The sequence below is a fragment of the Mytilus trossulus genome, chromosome 8 (assembly GCF_036588685.1).
Source record: "Mytilus trossulus isolate FHL-02 chromosome 8, PNRI_Mtr1.1.1.hap1, whole genome shotgun sequence".
Taxonomy (NCBI): Eukaryota; Metazoa; Mollusca; class Bivalvia; order Mytilida; family Mytilidae; genus Mytilus; species Mytilus trossulus.
Genome location: NC_086380.1, coordinates 68,399,453 through 68,416,396, shown reverse-complemented (window position 1 = coordinate 68,416,396; position 16,944 = coordinate 68,399,453). Strand labels below are relative to the sequence as shown.

Sequence of the window (16,944 nt, the reverse complement as noted above, 5' to 3'; positions counted from 1 at the left end):
ATTACACCAGAGACATAGATGATTAGAGCAATGTTCGTGTCAGATATAAACTACCTGAAAATAGCTATTAAGAGCGTAAATGGGAGAAGATGTGACATTAACTTTAATCCAATAGGGATTTTATTTGGGATCTTATTTCGGATTTTATTTCATACGGCACTTCTGTCTGAAAAACACTTTCGTCCATTCAGTGAGTGAAACGGATATAGGTAACAACAAAACAACATTCCTGTAGATGTGGAAAAGGCGATAAGTTAATTTCGTGTTTTTTTTACCATAATAAGTACTTATAGAAATATAAATAAACATGTAAAAAAAAGAAAGAATGATACAGTGTGCAGGTTCTGTAGAAGAATAAATGTATTTCATATATTTCAATTGAAAACATGCAATTTACAAGAACGCCATAGTCATTCAAACTTTCATGTTTGCCTTGTTTTGTTTCTATGATACAGCTAGCTGACGTGGCTCTGTACTTATACATCCCGTCATTGTATAATTGTAAATTTTTGTATTCATGCCTTTCATTTTTGCTAATGAGCTTTGTCTATATGCCATTTGTGCTTCTTTAATATATATTTGTTTGTTTTGTAGTGATTAATGTTAACTGTTGTACCCCTATTTATTTTACCTTTTTACTTATTACGGAATTTGAATCGACTGCCATACAAGTGACAAGTTTAGCTAGATATCTATAAAACCAGGTTTAATCCAATATTTTCTACACAAGAAAATGCCTGAACCAAGTCAGGAATATGACAATTGTTATCAATTGGATTTACAGTGATTTATGTGTTTGAGCCTTTTGATTTTGCTATTTGATTCTGGACTTTCCTTTTTAAATTTTCCTCAAAGTTTTGTATTTTTGTTACATGTCATGTTTGTATAGCGATTCACAGTATTTTTATGACTTCACTTTTTGTTACATCAAAAAAATCGAATCCAAAACAGACGCTAGAGAAAAAGTGTGGTCCCGAGGTCCCAATAGATGTCCTGCTTTTTGGGTTATTGTATCATTGACGAGTAACTCGTATATCCTTATATTCGTATAAACATATAGATCAGAAACATCATAAGTTGATGCATTGTACGTAGCTAAAACAGGAAGTCGTAAATTATAAATACGCCAAGAGGGAAATAATTTGTTCTGTCCAGACCGAACATTTTGAATTATTTGAGAACTAACCAGTAACGCTGAGATGTAAACAAGCATTTTGTGCACACTGAACATTCTACTTGATTACTTTTTAAATTAACCTCACTAAAACAAAATTAATGAAAACGTTACTTTTTCATGAGGAATTTTATCATTTTAAATATGTCATTTGGGTTTACTATTGGCAGTTAAACAAACTAGGATGACTTTAACGAATAACACAAATTCCCATGACCATGAACATTATCTTTTTGTCATGGCCATGGGAAGTAATGTTATTCGTGAAAATTATCCTCTTCTGCTGAATATTGCATTGCGTGTTTAGTATCTAGTAAGATTGTCTGGATAATTACTTGAACATTTCAGCATTCTTACTCAATTATTGGACGCAGCTGTATCCTACTCTTTAGAAGTTGTTGAACGGTACTTTACCTAACCAGTTGGCAATGTAAACGTTTAAGAGGTGGGATCTCATTAGTCGATGTGAACGTTCTAGATAACTGTATGTATGTATATGATACTTCCATTTATACAGGCAATTAGTCTTCTTCAATTATTTGTATAGATATAAATGGGAACAATTAACACTGGACACTTTTAATTTGCAAAACACTCATTTTCAAATCCGCCATCACCTCTCCATAGAGATACAGCGTCATGAATAATAAAAATAATCAAAATGTTCGGATTTACATGGGATGAAATAAATTCATTACTTTTCTGCTGTTATTATTAAATATATTTTGCAATATGATATTATTTTATTATTATTTGACCGTTTTGGATTTCTGATATCAGAGTTTAGATATAGGGGTATAAATGTCTTTATCATATATTTAGTACAAAATACAGCTATTTTGTATATCTAATAAAGGTTCTTTTTTCCAGTCTGTATCACCTACCCTGTATCGCATACCCCGTATCGCATGGCTAAACCCGTATCGCATACCCCGTATCGCATGGTAAAACCCGTATCGCATACCTTTTTTTTTTTTTTTTTTTTTTTTAAACTTAAGTCATTTTTTCTGGGGGTTTTTTTTGCTGAAGAATTTTTTTTCTATTAAAAAAAATTTTTTTTTTTAAATTTAAAAATTTAAAAAAAAAATAAATATTAAAAAAAAAATTTAAAAAAAATAGGTCAATTTTTTAATGACGTCATTGTTTGGTATGTAACGTCACGAACATCAAGTTTTTACAACAATTTTTTTGGCACACTAAATGCAACTATAAAAAATACAAAACACTCAATAATACAATAAAAAACAAAATATTTTCAAAACAACAGATTGTAAGGTAACCTAGGTGCTTCGTATAAATAATTGAGCAGTTATGTTAAAGCTTTGAAACAAGACAAAAGCAGAACTGAAGGTAACCCAGTGCTATGGATCAGAAAACAGTTCATATAATATAAAACTCTTCTGTTGAAATATATGATAAAGCGTATAATACATGGCAAAATCCGTATCACATGCCGTATCACCCTCGACCAATATCATCCCTCGGGCCTAAGGGCCCTCGGGCTGATATTGATGTCTCGGGATGATACGACATATGATACGGATTTTGCCATGTATTATTCTCTATATATTATTTAATATTCAAAACGGAATTAACTGAGAATAAAAATGGGCAATTTGTCAAAGAGACAACAACCCGACCAAAGAGCAGAACACAGCCGAAGGCCACCAATGAATCTTCAATACAGCGAAAACATACCGCACACAGAGCCGTATTTCAACCAGTCCCTAAACAAAAGAGTGTACTAGTTCATTGATAATGGGCGTCATACTAAACTCGAGTTAGATGTGAATGAACTAAAATTTAAAAATCATACAAAAAAAGGACAGAGGCTCCTGACTTTTATTCCTTCGTGTTCCAAGTTTTATTACCATTCCCAAAAATGTCAAGAGTCAAGATCAATAATTTTCGAAAAAAAAGGGTCAAAAATCTTTTGAAGAAACTTTTATGAGTAATATGTAATTGAACTGATTTATTCTATAAACTATAAACTTTTTCGCTTCCACGATTAACACACGTGTTTAGTAGCTGTATATCAAAAATGTAATCGTTATTGCAAATTTTATAACTGTATATTTTATGTTTCCATGTTCTTTTGATGTAAGCATTTTACAACCCTCATTAATAATTTGAATTATTTACATGTGTACAGGTATAGACATTAAATATGATAGTGCAGTGATACGGAATCATCAACTAAATGAACTTGCATCGACATTTACGATTTAATTCCAATTAGAAAAAGAAGGATAATGTCCAATACTTTACAAAACGACAGTTTATATTAGGCTATTCAATCATAATAAAAATACTGTTATTTGAGCTTTTAAAAAGCTACGGGTTGTGAAAAATTGTCAAATTTTGTAAATATTGAAATGTATAGAGTAACAGTGCTTGATTTGAAATCAACTAAACGATTGAATATAAAAAAAAATCTGAGAAGATTGTTATTATGACGTGTACTTTCAGAGAGAGAAAAAAATAGCGATGATAAAAAAAAACAGGCGTCCACTTAAGTGTTATACATGCGGTTAACTTGATCGGAAGACTCATGTATATTAACTTTATTAATAATAGTCAGAGAAGTATAAAATAAAGGCGTTTAGTTATTACACATATTGGATGAGATATCTAAAACTTACTTATTCAATATCCTAAAATAAGTCATGCATCTTTTCTCGAGGGCGTCGCTATTATTCTGAAATTTAATTTTGAAATGCATGCAGCAACCCTCTGTTATTAACTTCTAAATTAAGATTCATAAAAATCACAGAGCAAAGAAAACAGCCTTGAAAAAATATTAGTCTGATAATTGAATATAATGCAAAACATAAAAATGTGTTCTAATAAAATCAATATAACTTTGACCGCAAAAATTCGGTTAATTGTATTCAATACATACAAGGTAATGACAAATGCTATATTATCATCATTAACTCCTTGATTTATATATGATTTTTTTTTCTCACTGTCGATTTTACATTTTATTATGAACCTTCAATGCTACATGTTATATCCTTGATATTCCAATGCCATGTAATTGATAGAAAATCGGTTGTTGTCTCTGTATGGTTATTCATTTATAATAATTGAATTGTTTAGTTCGGGTGGCTTTATGCTTGTTTAATAACAGGAAATATTTGTCCTTTATTGAGGACACAGGGTCTTATTTTTTGTGTATATGTATAATGTATTATTATCGGTTTATCCATTTCGAATTCGTTATTGGTATATTTTTTTATTTGAACTGAATACAAGTAGCTATGCAGATGACGCTATTCCAGAACAATTGTATGTATATCATAATTATAAAGAGCTTATGTGTTTTAAATGATTAATTTTAAACGTACTTTTCGTACTTTTTAGACAATCTGCATTTAAAAAATGTCTAATTAGGAAACGTTAGGAAACCGATAAATATGTAATAAGTTAACAGCTTGTTTCCGCATGATCCATCCTATTAGTTATTCAATTGTATTTATATATATAGTTTTTATTTATTATTTAACTTAAATTCAATTAATAAAATATGTTTACACAAATGGTATATTTGTCTAACTGTGTGATATTCGATAGATTGCGGGTGTGATATTGGATACTTGTGCATCTACATTTAATTTGTTTACCTAAACCATTTTAATAATTAGTGAAAAATAAACATTTGCACTTGTAACCATGGTATACATGTATTATATTAACTTCTTCGAATTCCTTGGACATGTTGGAGTAACTCACATAATTATATACAGTTATGTAAATAAATGCATTGAAAGAAAGTTAGAATTTAAATACAAGAAGATTTAGTATGAGTGCCAATGAGACAACTCTCAATCCAAATCACAATTTGTGAACGTAAACCATTATAGGTCAAAGTACGGACTCCAACACGGAGCTTTTAATGATTTGGCTCACAACGAACAGCAAGCTTCAAAGGGCCCCAAACATGACTAATATAAAATCATTCTAACAGGAAAACCAATTAACGGCTTTGGAATCAGAAAGTTATCCGTGTTAGGCTCGACGAGCTATTCTCGGGATCGTCTGCTTCCCAGAGAGAACACATGCAGTAACTGTTGATGTTTATAACAATTCAAGTGTATTGTTTTATTCTAATTCCCAATGCAATCCTTGTATAAGAGTAAATTCTTTGGACCAAAAAACGTTTGCTGAAAGATACCTAAACCAATAGGATAGTTTGATAAATATATATATATATAAATACGATGTCGTATTATACTTCTCTGTTTATAAGGGTTAAATTACGTGTCTTGTAGGGGTAAGCCTTTGCTCAAATGGATGAGTAGGATGACAATTTTAAGTTGGAATAGGCCAATTTTCACAAGTTTATGACTCAAGACAGTGAAATACTGTCCATACTATCACAGTGTTTTCGCTACCTTATATATCAATGATATATCAAAATATGTGATTGCGAATAAAAGTTATTGGAACCATATAGGTACAATCAATGATACAAAGTTTAAAATTTTGGATAGTGCGAAAAGGTTTAACTCTAGTAAACTAATTTAGACTACAGGCAAAAATTAACCATTGCATTAATAATATATTTATACATGTAAACTGATAACTTTCAGGTGCCATAGTTGCAGTTTTTGACAATATATTCGATTACTTTTTTGTATTCTTAGTCTTCAATTCAACCGTTTTATTGTGTTTGTTAATTTACAAGAGGGTTGTCAAGGTATATTTGTTCAACCTAACAGAAGCATCACTGGAAACTTTGTTATAAACAATTTCGTAATAGATATAGGAAGATGTGGTGTGAGTGCCAATGAGACAACTCTCCATCCAAATAACAATTTAAAAATTAAACCATTATAGGTTAAAGTACGGCCTTCAACACGGAGCCTTGGCTCACACCGAACAACAAGCTATAAAGTGCCCCTATTCCTGTTCATGTTTTCTATCCTTTATACTTTATGCTGAAATTTGTCTATTCTTCATATACAATGTATGATATTCTCTTTATTATTTGTTGGTACATTTATATATACTTTTTATTTTTTTGGCCAATATTTCTGTATATTGTTAACTCTTATCCACACCCTTTTTCAAGCGTATTGTTCTAAGTAGTTAAAATCAAAAGGAATTATAAATACAGAAACATGAAAACCAATCATAGTTACCTTTGTAAAGTCGCTGAACATGAACCCTTGTTCTAGGCCAATGAACACAACAATCACCAGCAAGAGTAAACATTTCGTGTCTTTAAACATTTTTATTGTTGCTAGGAATGTTTCTTTTGATGACAAGACATCATCTCTACACTTCAATTTGGAGTTTTTATGTTGGTCAAATAAAGATATGAGGATTACGATCCCCATCATGCCACATCCGAGGTATATACTTAATAACATAATTTTTGTTTTCGAACTGATGGTTCTCATTGCATTCTGGGAAAAGTAAATTCCATGATTTAGTTCATCTTGTACTGTTAGACAGTATCCGGCACCGCACGTTGAGTTTGTTGAGAAGTTATGATATTGGGGTATGTGAAGGGTTTCGTTTTTGCCTAAAACTAGTGTTGTTATTAAGTTCCCCCATATATTGCTGGTTCTATATAAACCACAGAATATTCCCATCATTTTGTTCACGACAATTTCTTGTTCCTCGGCATGAATATGTTCGGAATATGCTAAAGATATCGAAGTGATAGATGTTGCTTGCGCACTCCACAACGGACCTCCTAAAAGTCCGAGTAATGCGCCCAACGGTACAAGCATATAATATTCCGGATGGAAGTTTCCCGCGAAATATCCCGTACAAAGCACAAAGGCAATAATCATTGTCCATTTGGTCGTAAGTTTCTGAATTATCCATGGCGCCAATAAACATGATATAATAGTAGTCACATATATGCTGCTAAGGGACGTAACTCCTACACCGCCTTCCCAGTTCATCGTACTTTGTAATCCCTGAATTGATACAAATGCTGTGAAAACGAACATGAATGCCAATCCAAGGGCTATTACATTTTTGTAAGCTTTCGCCCGAGTCATTTCGTGAACGGCTCTCATGGTCTGCGGATCATGCGAAAGAGCGTGGTAGTTCGATAGAGTATACGAATGGATCGTACTTCGTCTCCTAGTCTTGTCGTATTCAATCCCTCCCACGTGGGTCATAACCGCATGATGCACGTGATGACTAGGCGCAGACGATACGCTTAGAACATGTACCTTTTCGTTCGATGTTTTATGTATATCATCCATAATGGTCAATTGGAGATTAAAGCACTACGATGTAAATGTCACCGTTATTGATAATTATCGTTTATTACGGCACATGAAGTACGTCAGCATGTGGAACTAATTTTGTAGATATAACTTACCTCTCTGGCACAAGCAAGCGCGTGTATTCTTCCTCGTGCAAAATTAAGTGCTTATAACATGTACAACACTAATCAATAATTTGTAAAACTATAAACAAGATCATAGTTTCTGTAAATAAGTCGTTCTGTTTTATTATTCGTTGTTCGTACATCTTGCTCCGTATTAAAAACAAACAATATCTGTTTTCATTACATATTGTACTCTCTGTATATTAATTACATTTTTGACGATAAGAGCTTCTCGACTATTTAAAACATTGATTATATCCAACTTGGCTCGATGTGATCGCAATTAAGTACACAGAACGGGATTTTCCGCTTTATAATGGTTTCTGTTTCAAACTAATTGCTTGGAAGTTAAAGAAAAATTGATTACTATTCTCAATTTTTTTTGAAATATCCTTTCTTTAAAGTTTCCACATTACCATCAGGAAAATAAATCTAAAGAAACATTGATTACTATTCTCAATTTTTATTTTACATTTTGAAATATCCTTTCTTTATAATTTCCATATTTCCATCAAGAAGATAAATTTATACGTTTTTTATTCAATCTTTCATACCGAAGTAGACGGGATTCTCGCGTCCACACGGGAATAGACGGTATTTAAGATTCAGTACGTGTCTTCTGCTAAAATGATTAAATCCTATCATCTTTCAATCTTTCAAATTCGTCATGACTTAAACTAGTGTCTTGTGTAATCCTAAGTAAATTCCTATGCTGTTTTAAAGATAACATTTCCGGCGCCATTGATTTTCTGTCAAATCATACATATTTCATGTTAAAAACAGCGGATGATCAAATAAAACGTGTGTTGTTCATAAAAATCAACTGTTGGTTCTATTACATTGTATCTAAATCATTCCGACATTATACATCTTTCATCTTTTAATTAGGTTATTTGAAATATTTATTCAGATCATGTCACACCAGCTGCCTATCAATCCATTGAAGAATAGTTATTTGTTATCCTGCAAAGATAAAAAAAAAAAAAGTTAAGATTTTTTATAATTAATTGATCAAATTGTGTCGGATAAGAAAAGTGCTACAAATTCATATAAAATATTCAAACAACAAGTTGACTGTGCAATTCAAATACAATGAATCAACATTACATTCGATTATCTTATTCGCCGTTTATGGTAAGTCCATTGTTCGTGTCCGCATTGCAAATAACACCAAGTCATTGGTTAAATTCCTTGGAGTATTAATGTAAATGACATTGTTGGCAAGTCACAACGTTTGGTGAAATCTCTTGAAAATTTTCCGCAGAATGCATTACATTTTGAAACAGTAGACAAAGATCTGAACCCAACATAACTCTTGGCAACAATTTTCTCGCATTAAAATATTATATGAATACAATTGAAATGTCTGTATCCGATTAGGGGTTATGACACAAACTTGTTCTCGTACACGATGTGATTTTTTGTTCACACGAGTCATTGCAGAATTAAAAATGTCGTTTGGCCGTAATGTTTTTTAAACGTTCACCACGTTAAAATCTAGAAAGAAAGGCAATGTGTCCAAAAAGATACGTGCAACGAATATAGAAGTTGAAGATAGTTTTTAACGTCCAGGGACAAATATAAAAGAGGGACAGTCAAACTCAAAACTCGAAAATAAACTGACAACGCCATGGCTAAAAATGAAAAAGACAAACAGACAAACAATAGTACACATGACACAACATAGAAAACTAAAGAATAAGCAACACGAATCCCACCAAAAAAAAAAACTAGGGGTGATCTAAGGTGCTCCGGTAGGGTAAGCAAATCCTGCTCCACATGTGGGACCCGTCGTGTTGCTCATGTTATAACAAATCCGGTAAATAGTCTTAATTCGGTAGGTCACATTCATGAAACGGAAGGGGATTGTAGTAACGACTAGGGGAACATATTCGAGATCATTTGTGAAACGGTTATTTCATAACGGTCAACCAACTCGAGATGGCGTCCGCAAAACTAACTTATAAGATGCATATCGGGACGACATGTTGTGATTAAAAGTGTATGGTACAAGACGGACACGCTGATCTGGATGTAAGTTTACACGTAACAGTACACATTATCAGCAACCCAGGCCGACTGGTCTTAATATTTTGCTGTCACTTCTAAATGACACCTGCAAGCTCAATTTTTATCTACAAACTCAGAAACAGTGGAAACGTTGTTTTTTTTTACGCAATGCATCCCTTTTTTTGTTCGAAAAGCATGCTATTTTGTTTCGGAAATTACTACGCGACGCGCTGCAGACTATAATAGGGAAAACGGTACTATTTATTCTGCCATAGGCGATAATACATTTTCTAAATTTACCACTTTTTATAACAAAAACCTGCATAACACAGTTATATGTGGTGTTAGTACTTTAAATTCTGTTTTAAAAATTGAAGCCAAATGGTATCATGACCAACTTCCAATGGAGATTGTTTATGATATCCATGACCACCGTAATTTTCATCAAATTTATGAAATTTTAAAAGTCTTTTAGAATATGTCTCTCGAAAATATTTCAACGGGTTTCAAAATTTATATTGTAAATATACACTCTGCTATTCATAGATAATAATAAAATATATTTTACCCTTACACCCAATCACAGCGCTCCTACTTTGACTTCCTTCACCTGCCTTAGGTACACAAAATTAAGGCTAACCAAATGCTTGGAAAATGTTATAGTACCGTTTTCCCTTAATGTAGAGACTTCAACTGGTTTCGAAATAAAAAAACACTTTGAAATCGTTCTTCATTAAGTTTTGTTGTAACAGCGAGTTGCTAAAAACTCTAGAAAATATATTTGGCCGAAAGGCCGTGTAACCTTGTCAAAAAAGACTTATTGTGCATGTACATTAGTTTAATGAGTCAAATGTCAGACAGAAAATTATATGTTGGAATAATGAACGTCCAGCATTAAAAATGAATATCGAACAACGTTTCCCTCGATATGGATTAGCTGTCACTTTTATTGAAAAGTACAGATAGCCAATTGTATAAGGATTTTTTGTTTTGTAATTAATTAAAGATTTTTTAATTATATCATCACAGTTACTGTTCAAATTTTATACGTTCTAGTGTGGTATATGAATAAAAAGAGAGACTTGTGGTGACAAACAATAAAAAGCTATGTTTAGTACTAGTGCAACTGACATTGCTGAACAACACAGTGACAATTTGTCTTGTGTATGAGGGACTGAATATGGGTCCTCTAATTTTGCATTCTATTATCTTTTAACAGCAAATGGCTAAAAACTCTACATAACATATATTTGATTGTAAAGCCGTCTAACCTTGTCAAAGAAGTCTGTACGTGCATTTTCATTGTTTTATGAGTCTTGTGAGTCTAATGCCAGACAGAAAATTACATGTTGGAATAATGAACGACCGGCATTAAAAATAAATATCGAACAAATGTTTCGCCCGGCTCGATTTATAGATAAGCTCAATAGCTGTCGTTGAATTAAAGATTTTCAATGGTTTAGGGTTGTTTTGTTTTGTAAATAATATTATATTAGCAACGAAGAGCAGTGCGTTGTTGTTCATGTTTTATTCATTTTACAGTGCCTTTGTGGTATCGGAATAAAAGGAGAGTTGTGATATTGGGACAACAAAATAAGAATACATCAGTCTATAGTACTAATGCAACCGACAAGTGTGTGCTCCTGGTGTACGATTAAGGGACTGAATGGGGGTCCTTTAATTTTGTCACGTATTCTTTTATTTTTCAAATATTTTTTCCTTATCCTCTATATTGTTTGGTCAGTGTTCATATTTTAACACTCTATTAATCTTTTTTTTTTTTTTTTTTTTAGCCAATATTTCTCTGTTCTTAATATCTTATGGTCTTTATTCTACAGTTTTTATCCATTATTTTCTATTCTTTAAGCCCCTATATACCGCGTCTATATTAAGTAATCTTAATACAATAATAATAAAACTTTTTTAAGACGTTCACAAAATATCAAAGTTCTTCAAACAAAGACAAATGGATTGACCGTTAGTACCATGCACTATTAGATTCTCATAAAACCATGCAAGTTTATACAAAGGGTACAGAGAAGTTAAAAAAAATAATATACATAATAACAAAAATAAAAATGCATATAATTTCAGATGAGATACCATATAAAAGAATATATATTATATACTTCTACAGTCAAATGTGAAAGCTAAAATTGTATAAAGAAATACTTTTTGTGTATAAATATGATAAATAAATTATGGTTGTTACATGTAAGAAGGGGTGAGTTTAGTATTAATACATCTTATAAAATTGCAGAGCTTTCTTAGTGTCTTTGGTTGTTTTGAATTAAACTATTCATATTTATATATAACATGTATACTATACATTTGACATTGCTTTACATAAAATTACAAAATACGCATAAAATGTTGTGTTTCGTAGATGAATATTTTTATGAGAAATGTCATACAAACTCATCTGTACTACGCTGTAAGAAGCTAATTAATAATCAAAAGAGATTCGTGGTATCGAAATTAAGGACCGCATCTACGGAAACAGCAAGGACAAGATCAACCAATCTAAAACGGTACTTAATTGTAGTTACTGAAAGATAGGTCGAAGTACGCGTACGGTTTTCAAAAAGCTAACTATTGCTAAAGCTTAAAAGTAAAGCTGTAGAGCCATGCATATACACACCAGCGTTTAACCAATGATCTAGGCGTATTACAAACTATGTTTCCTCCTACATTGCCATTATTACTTATCTTATCACAAGCTGAAATTAATCAATATCTATCGTGCGTGTATTGCAATACACAGATGCAGCGATTAGCAGATAACTTTAAATGAAAACTGACGTTATAACAAATTGTAATAATTGCTTTCTATATAGAAATTGCTCTTACTGAAATCAAATTTTATGTTTTAATGGATCTGAGTAAATCAGAAACCACGATTTCTAAGTGAAGTAATTTGATTTTATTTTCATCTGCGAGGAGGATTTCTTCAATTAAAGTTTAATTTCAAACGAAACTAAGATTTAATGATCCACACTTAAAAATAGTTCAATGCTTTGGAATATTCAACGAAGGCATTCAGTCTCAAATAATAGGGTTTTCAGTTTCAAACAATGATGACATTTCAATGAAAATAATCCTAGTTTTATTAGCTGACGTTTTCGAATGTTTTGAGCCCGCATGCATATACTGTAAACCAACTTATTTTCGCGAGCGATTTATTTTCGCGACTTTCGCGAGTAGAAACTTAACGCGAATTAAAATTGTCGCGCATATGTATCACTTGGATCCTTTCTTATTTAACCATCTCAAATAAATTAGAAAATCGCGAAATTAAATAGCCTCGAAGTGGCCTAGATAGGACTAAACTCGAAATTAAGTATCCGCGAAAATAAGTTGGTTCACAGTATATAGGAAGAACAATATAACTGGCGCGGAACAATCTAATTCAAATACAGATACTGAGTCCTCGCTTAACCTTGTAAACATGGTAAATCAAAGCATAAACTGCAAGATCTGTATTTAATCAGATTTGGCGTTGAAGAATCGCCTTTTGTCAACCCCTAACTTTACGGCTTCATTGACAAAACATGTGACGTAGTTCTGATTGCATGACAGTACTTTATAATAACTGTGCATACATCACATATCTTTATTCAGATAGCGCATCTTAATCATAGATTTGACAGAATTATTTTGTGCGTAAAGATTATGTAATGATAGTGACATTTTTGTGATAACAAAAGTAACGTTGTTTTATAACAGTATATGTTGGAAATATATGTTAAACATATCCGGTATTCCAAAATATATAGGTACTCGACGAGTATACAAGGTTTTGCTGTATACTTCGTATGATGACGAAGATTCAGAAAAAATATTACAGAAAAAAGTAATAAAAGATCATAGGAACCCATTACCCTTATCGCTAATTCAGGCTGACCCGGCACTTGAACTTTTGACGCATACAACAATCACGTTTCCATTGTGGTGTCAGATATTTTGTATTGTGACGTCAAAATTTTACGGGAACTTGTGTGATATCCAGTAATGCCGGACAAATAGCGATAAGGTGTTTTACCCTCTATGAAACATGCAGGCATAGATATTACTTTTAGCAATTGCTCTTACCATTTCTCATCTAAACCGATTGCATTTGTACATGTATATAAACTTTACATTCCCAACATAATATATTGGTACATGTACCATTAAATATTCATTTCACAAAAATATTTTAATTTCCTTACTTCATATGGTCTTGATTGAAAAGAAGAAATAGTAATTATAGTTGCCACAGTATCCATACGGTTTTTGAAGCCTACACAATGACGTATTCTCAGAAACCTAATCACCTGCATGAGGGTGTGGGTGGGGGTTTACAGAATAGAGAATAATTTATTTATTAATGAAATGCACGTTTATATCCCTGGTTTGAAGGCATATATAAACAATACAATACGAGTACAGAAACATACCTTCCAACTGTCACTATTGGCGGGGGATTTCCTCCATGGAGGCTCCCAAATTGAAATTTTGAAAGAGCAATTTTGTCCACATTTTTAAACAAAACAATTAATTTTTCGGCTTATAAAAGTATGAAGAAGCCAAAAAAAACAATACTAAAATGTATTTAAAGGACCCCTTGAAGTTTTTTTTAGGACTATAATAGCGATCGTGCACGCAAAACCCCCTTAGGCATTTTGAAAAGTTGGCAGATATGCTGAAACAATGCAAAAACATCATAAATTATATAGAGTTGTAAAACAGTAAAACAATATTTATGCAGGAGTTGTGTCCCCTCCCCTCAGTGCAAATGACTTTAAAATGAAGGAACAGTAATTCAGCTGCATATAATATCAAATAGAAGATAGAAGTGTTTGTAATTTATCTGCATCAGACGATTTCAAGAACTATATGGACATATATTATTCACGTCTTTTTCAATAGGCAAAACATATTAAAGGGTATTTAAGGAAACATGGACCCAAAAGATAAAGAAAAGAGAATAATAAGGTGCTAGAATATAATCAACAGAGAATAATGGGGACATATATAAACAGTTACTGTAGACATGGTAGAGAAAAATTTCCTTGAAATTAAAGAAAACAGAAATGAAGGACCGTCGTTCAGACCCTCACCTTTTCTCAGAAACCTAATAATTCGAATATGTTGTAACGCATTTAATACAATGAGTCAATTCTACGTGATAAAGATAGATTTCAAAATGTCAAATGAAAGTGCAACTGCAAAGCCATCAATTTTGTTTTCCACGTGGTTTCATTTTGTTAACAGCAATGCTTTTGTTATGTGCATGTTCATTATTCAATTGTCAAAACGTTTTTATTGCAATTTTCTGAATGATATAACATTTGTCAGAAAAGAATTAATCATCTTAAAGCTGAATAATTAGGTTGAAAGCTTATGCCATCTTTTTTCTTTCAAAAAGACCTGATGGTTTACTTTTATAAATTGTTACCTAGATGGAGAGTTGTCTCATTGCCACTTATACCACATCTCCCTATATCTATGATATCTGAGGTCAGGATGCTTAAATCCATAGCACGGATATGCGGATATCTTTACGATTGGAATCAATATTTTCAATGCGTTTCAGTAGATGTAAATGCATTATTTTAAACTAAATGTCATATTTAGAAGTTTTTGTTAAGTTGATCAGTAAAATATTGGTAAATTTGGTGCATTATTTTAGGCGTATTTCTGAATTGTTTGTTATATTTCAGATGTATTTTTAAATAGGTAGACTGTAGATGCTTCCCTTGTAGATTTTGGGCAGCATTTTAGACGTCATTTGTTAGTCATGCAAACATAGATTCATTACGTTATTTTAGACGCATTTCTGTAGATTGTTTGTCATGTTTTAGATGTATTTCTGAATCGGTAGATTGGTTGTAAGATTTTAGCCGTTTATAGTGAATTATAAAGTTAAATTGATTGCATTATTGCTTTAATTCCTTATTGTAAACGTTGTATTCGTATATAGGTGGATTCATGGTAATATTTTCGACATATAAACTTCTGTTATTTTATATCGTTAATCTTATTTAAATATTTCGGTAGATTGGTTGTAAGATTTTAGACCAATTTTTGTAAATTGGATGCAATACTTAAAATGTACTTCGGTAAATAAGTTGCAATATTTTCAAAACATTTAGAAGATTTATAACAATACTTTAGATATTATCGATAGAACAAATATTCGTTTGTATCGATATTCTGTATTAACTTATAATATTTTTATTTTGACGCATACATGTGACATCACTATTAAAGGTGTTTTCTTTGAAAAATGACTTAATCCCTTTATTATTATTAGAAGAAAAACCATAACAGATACTTTATGAAATGGATAAAAGTGTGAACTGAGAAAACCTTACTCGTGCTATGAACGTTTGAAAAAAAGTTTTCGACACTTTTAGACAAAGAATATTCTATATGAATAGAAAAAAATCATACATACAGCAACTTCTCTAATCGAATGCAACCGCTACGTAAGTGTATTGAGGTCAAAGTCAGAAATAACAGATTAATAACCTTTAAGATAATTTTGTAAGTTATATTTAGTTTATCTTCTGTTTATTCATAGGTTCAAATCATGTTTAGAAGATGAATAATATATAACCAAACTTGAATTTCATTTTTGAGTATTTAACTTTGGACATGTTGTAGCACTTTCAATGCGGTACATGTTTTGCTCATTGTTGAAAGCCGTACATTGACGTAAAGTTGCTAACTTCTACGTCATGAATTTTCATGGGCTGTCTCATTGGCAATGATTACCATTAACCATGACCGCCCCCTGCTTAACTGATTTTTATTTACAATTTTTCATGAAAACAAGGATCCGCCCATGTTAAGTGTTAAGTAAACTTTATCTAATTCAGGATATGTAATAACTCTTTATTAGTATAGCTCGTTATGCATTTTATCAGTTAAGGATGTTCGCTTGTCATGTTTTGGAATTTCTGTAAGATTTTCCATTTGAATGCCTTTAAATATTTGCCCATTTACCCCCATTTTTCTAAAAAAAAAAAATACATATGTTGTTATTATAACCAATAAATTATTCCTTTTTGTAAATAACATAAAATTATTCCTAATTGTAAATAACATAAAATTGTTTTGTTTGTCATTATACATGTTATATAATATATTCCACTGTCAGTTTACAAATCATTGACTCATAGAAAACTTCATTGCCTAATTACTTATAATTGTTAATCATAAACAGATATTTATGGTATTTAGTCTATGTTGCAGATTTGGAAAATTTAACGTCGTGATCCAACTGCAAAATTATCTCATAAAATAGATATTACATACATGAGGGTTTGGAAAGGGTTCAACTTGTTTTTATAAAATTCAGATACTAAGTCAAACACATATAGTTAAGTAAACTCATTTCAAGACCTTTTATAGC

At 31.6% G+C, this 16,944-nt stretch overlaps 1 protein-coding gene across 2 annotated transcripts in view; it reads right to left on the bottom strand.

Moving 5' to 3' along the window:
• The window catches only part of LOC134681320 (protein unc-93 homolog A-like), a 44,975-nt gene that overhangs the window by 26,361 nt on the left and 1,670 nt on the right, over positions 1–16,944 (bottom strand). For both annotated transcript variants that reach the window (XM_063540894.1, XM_063540895.1), the window contains exon 2: positions 6,322–8,495. In XM_063540894.1, coding sequence (XP_063396964.1) covers positions 6,322–7,404 — 1,083 coding nt within the window. In that variant the 5' untranslated portion in view covers positions 7,405–8,495. The remainder of the gene's footprint in view (positions 1–6,321; positions 8,496–16,944) is intronic.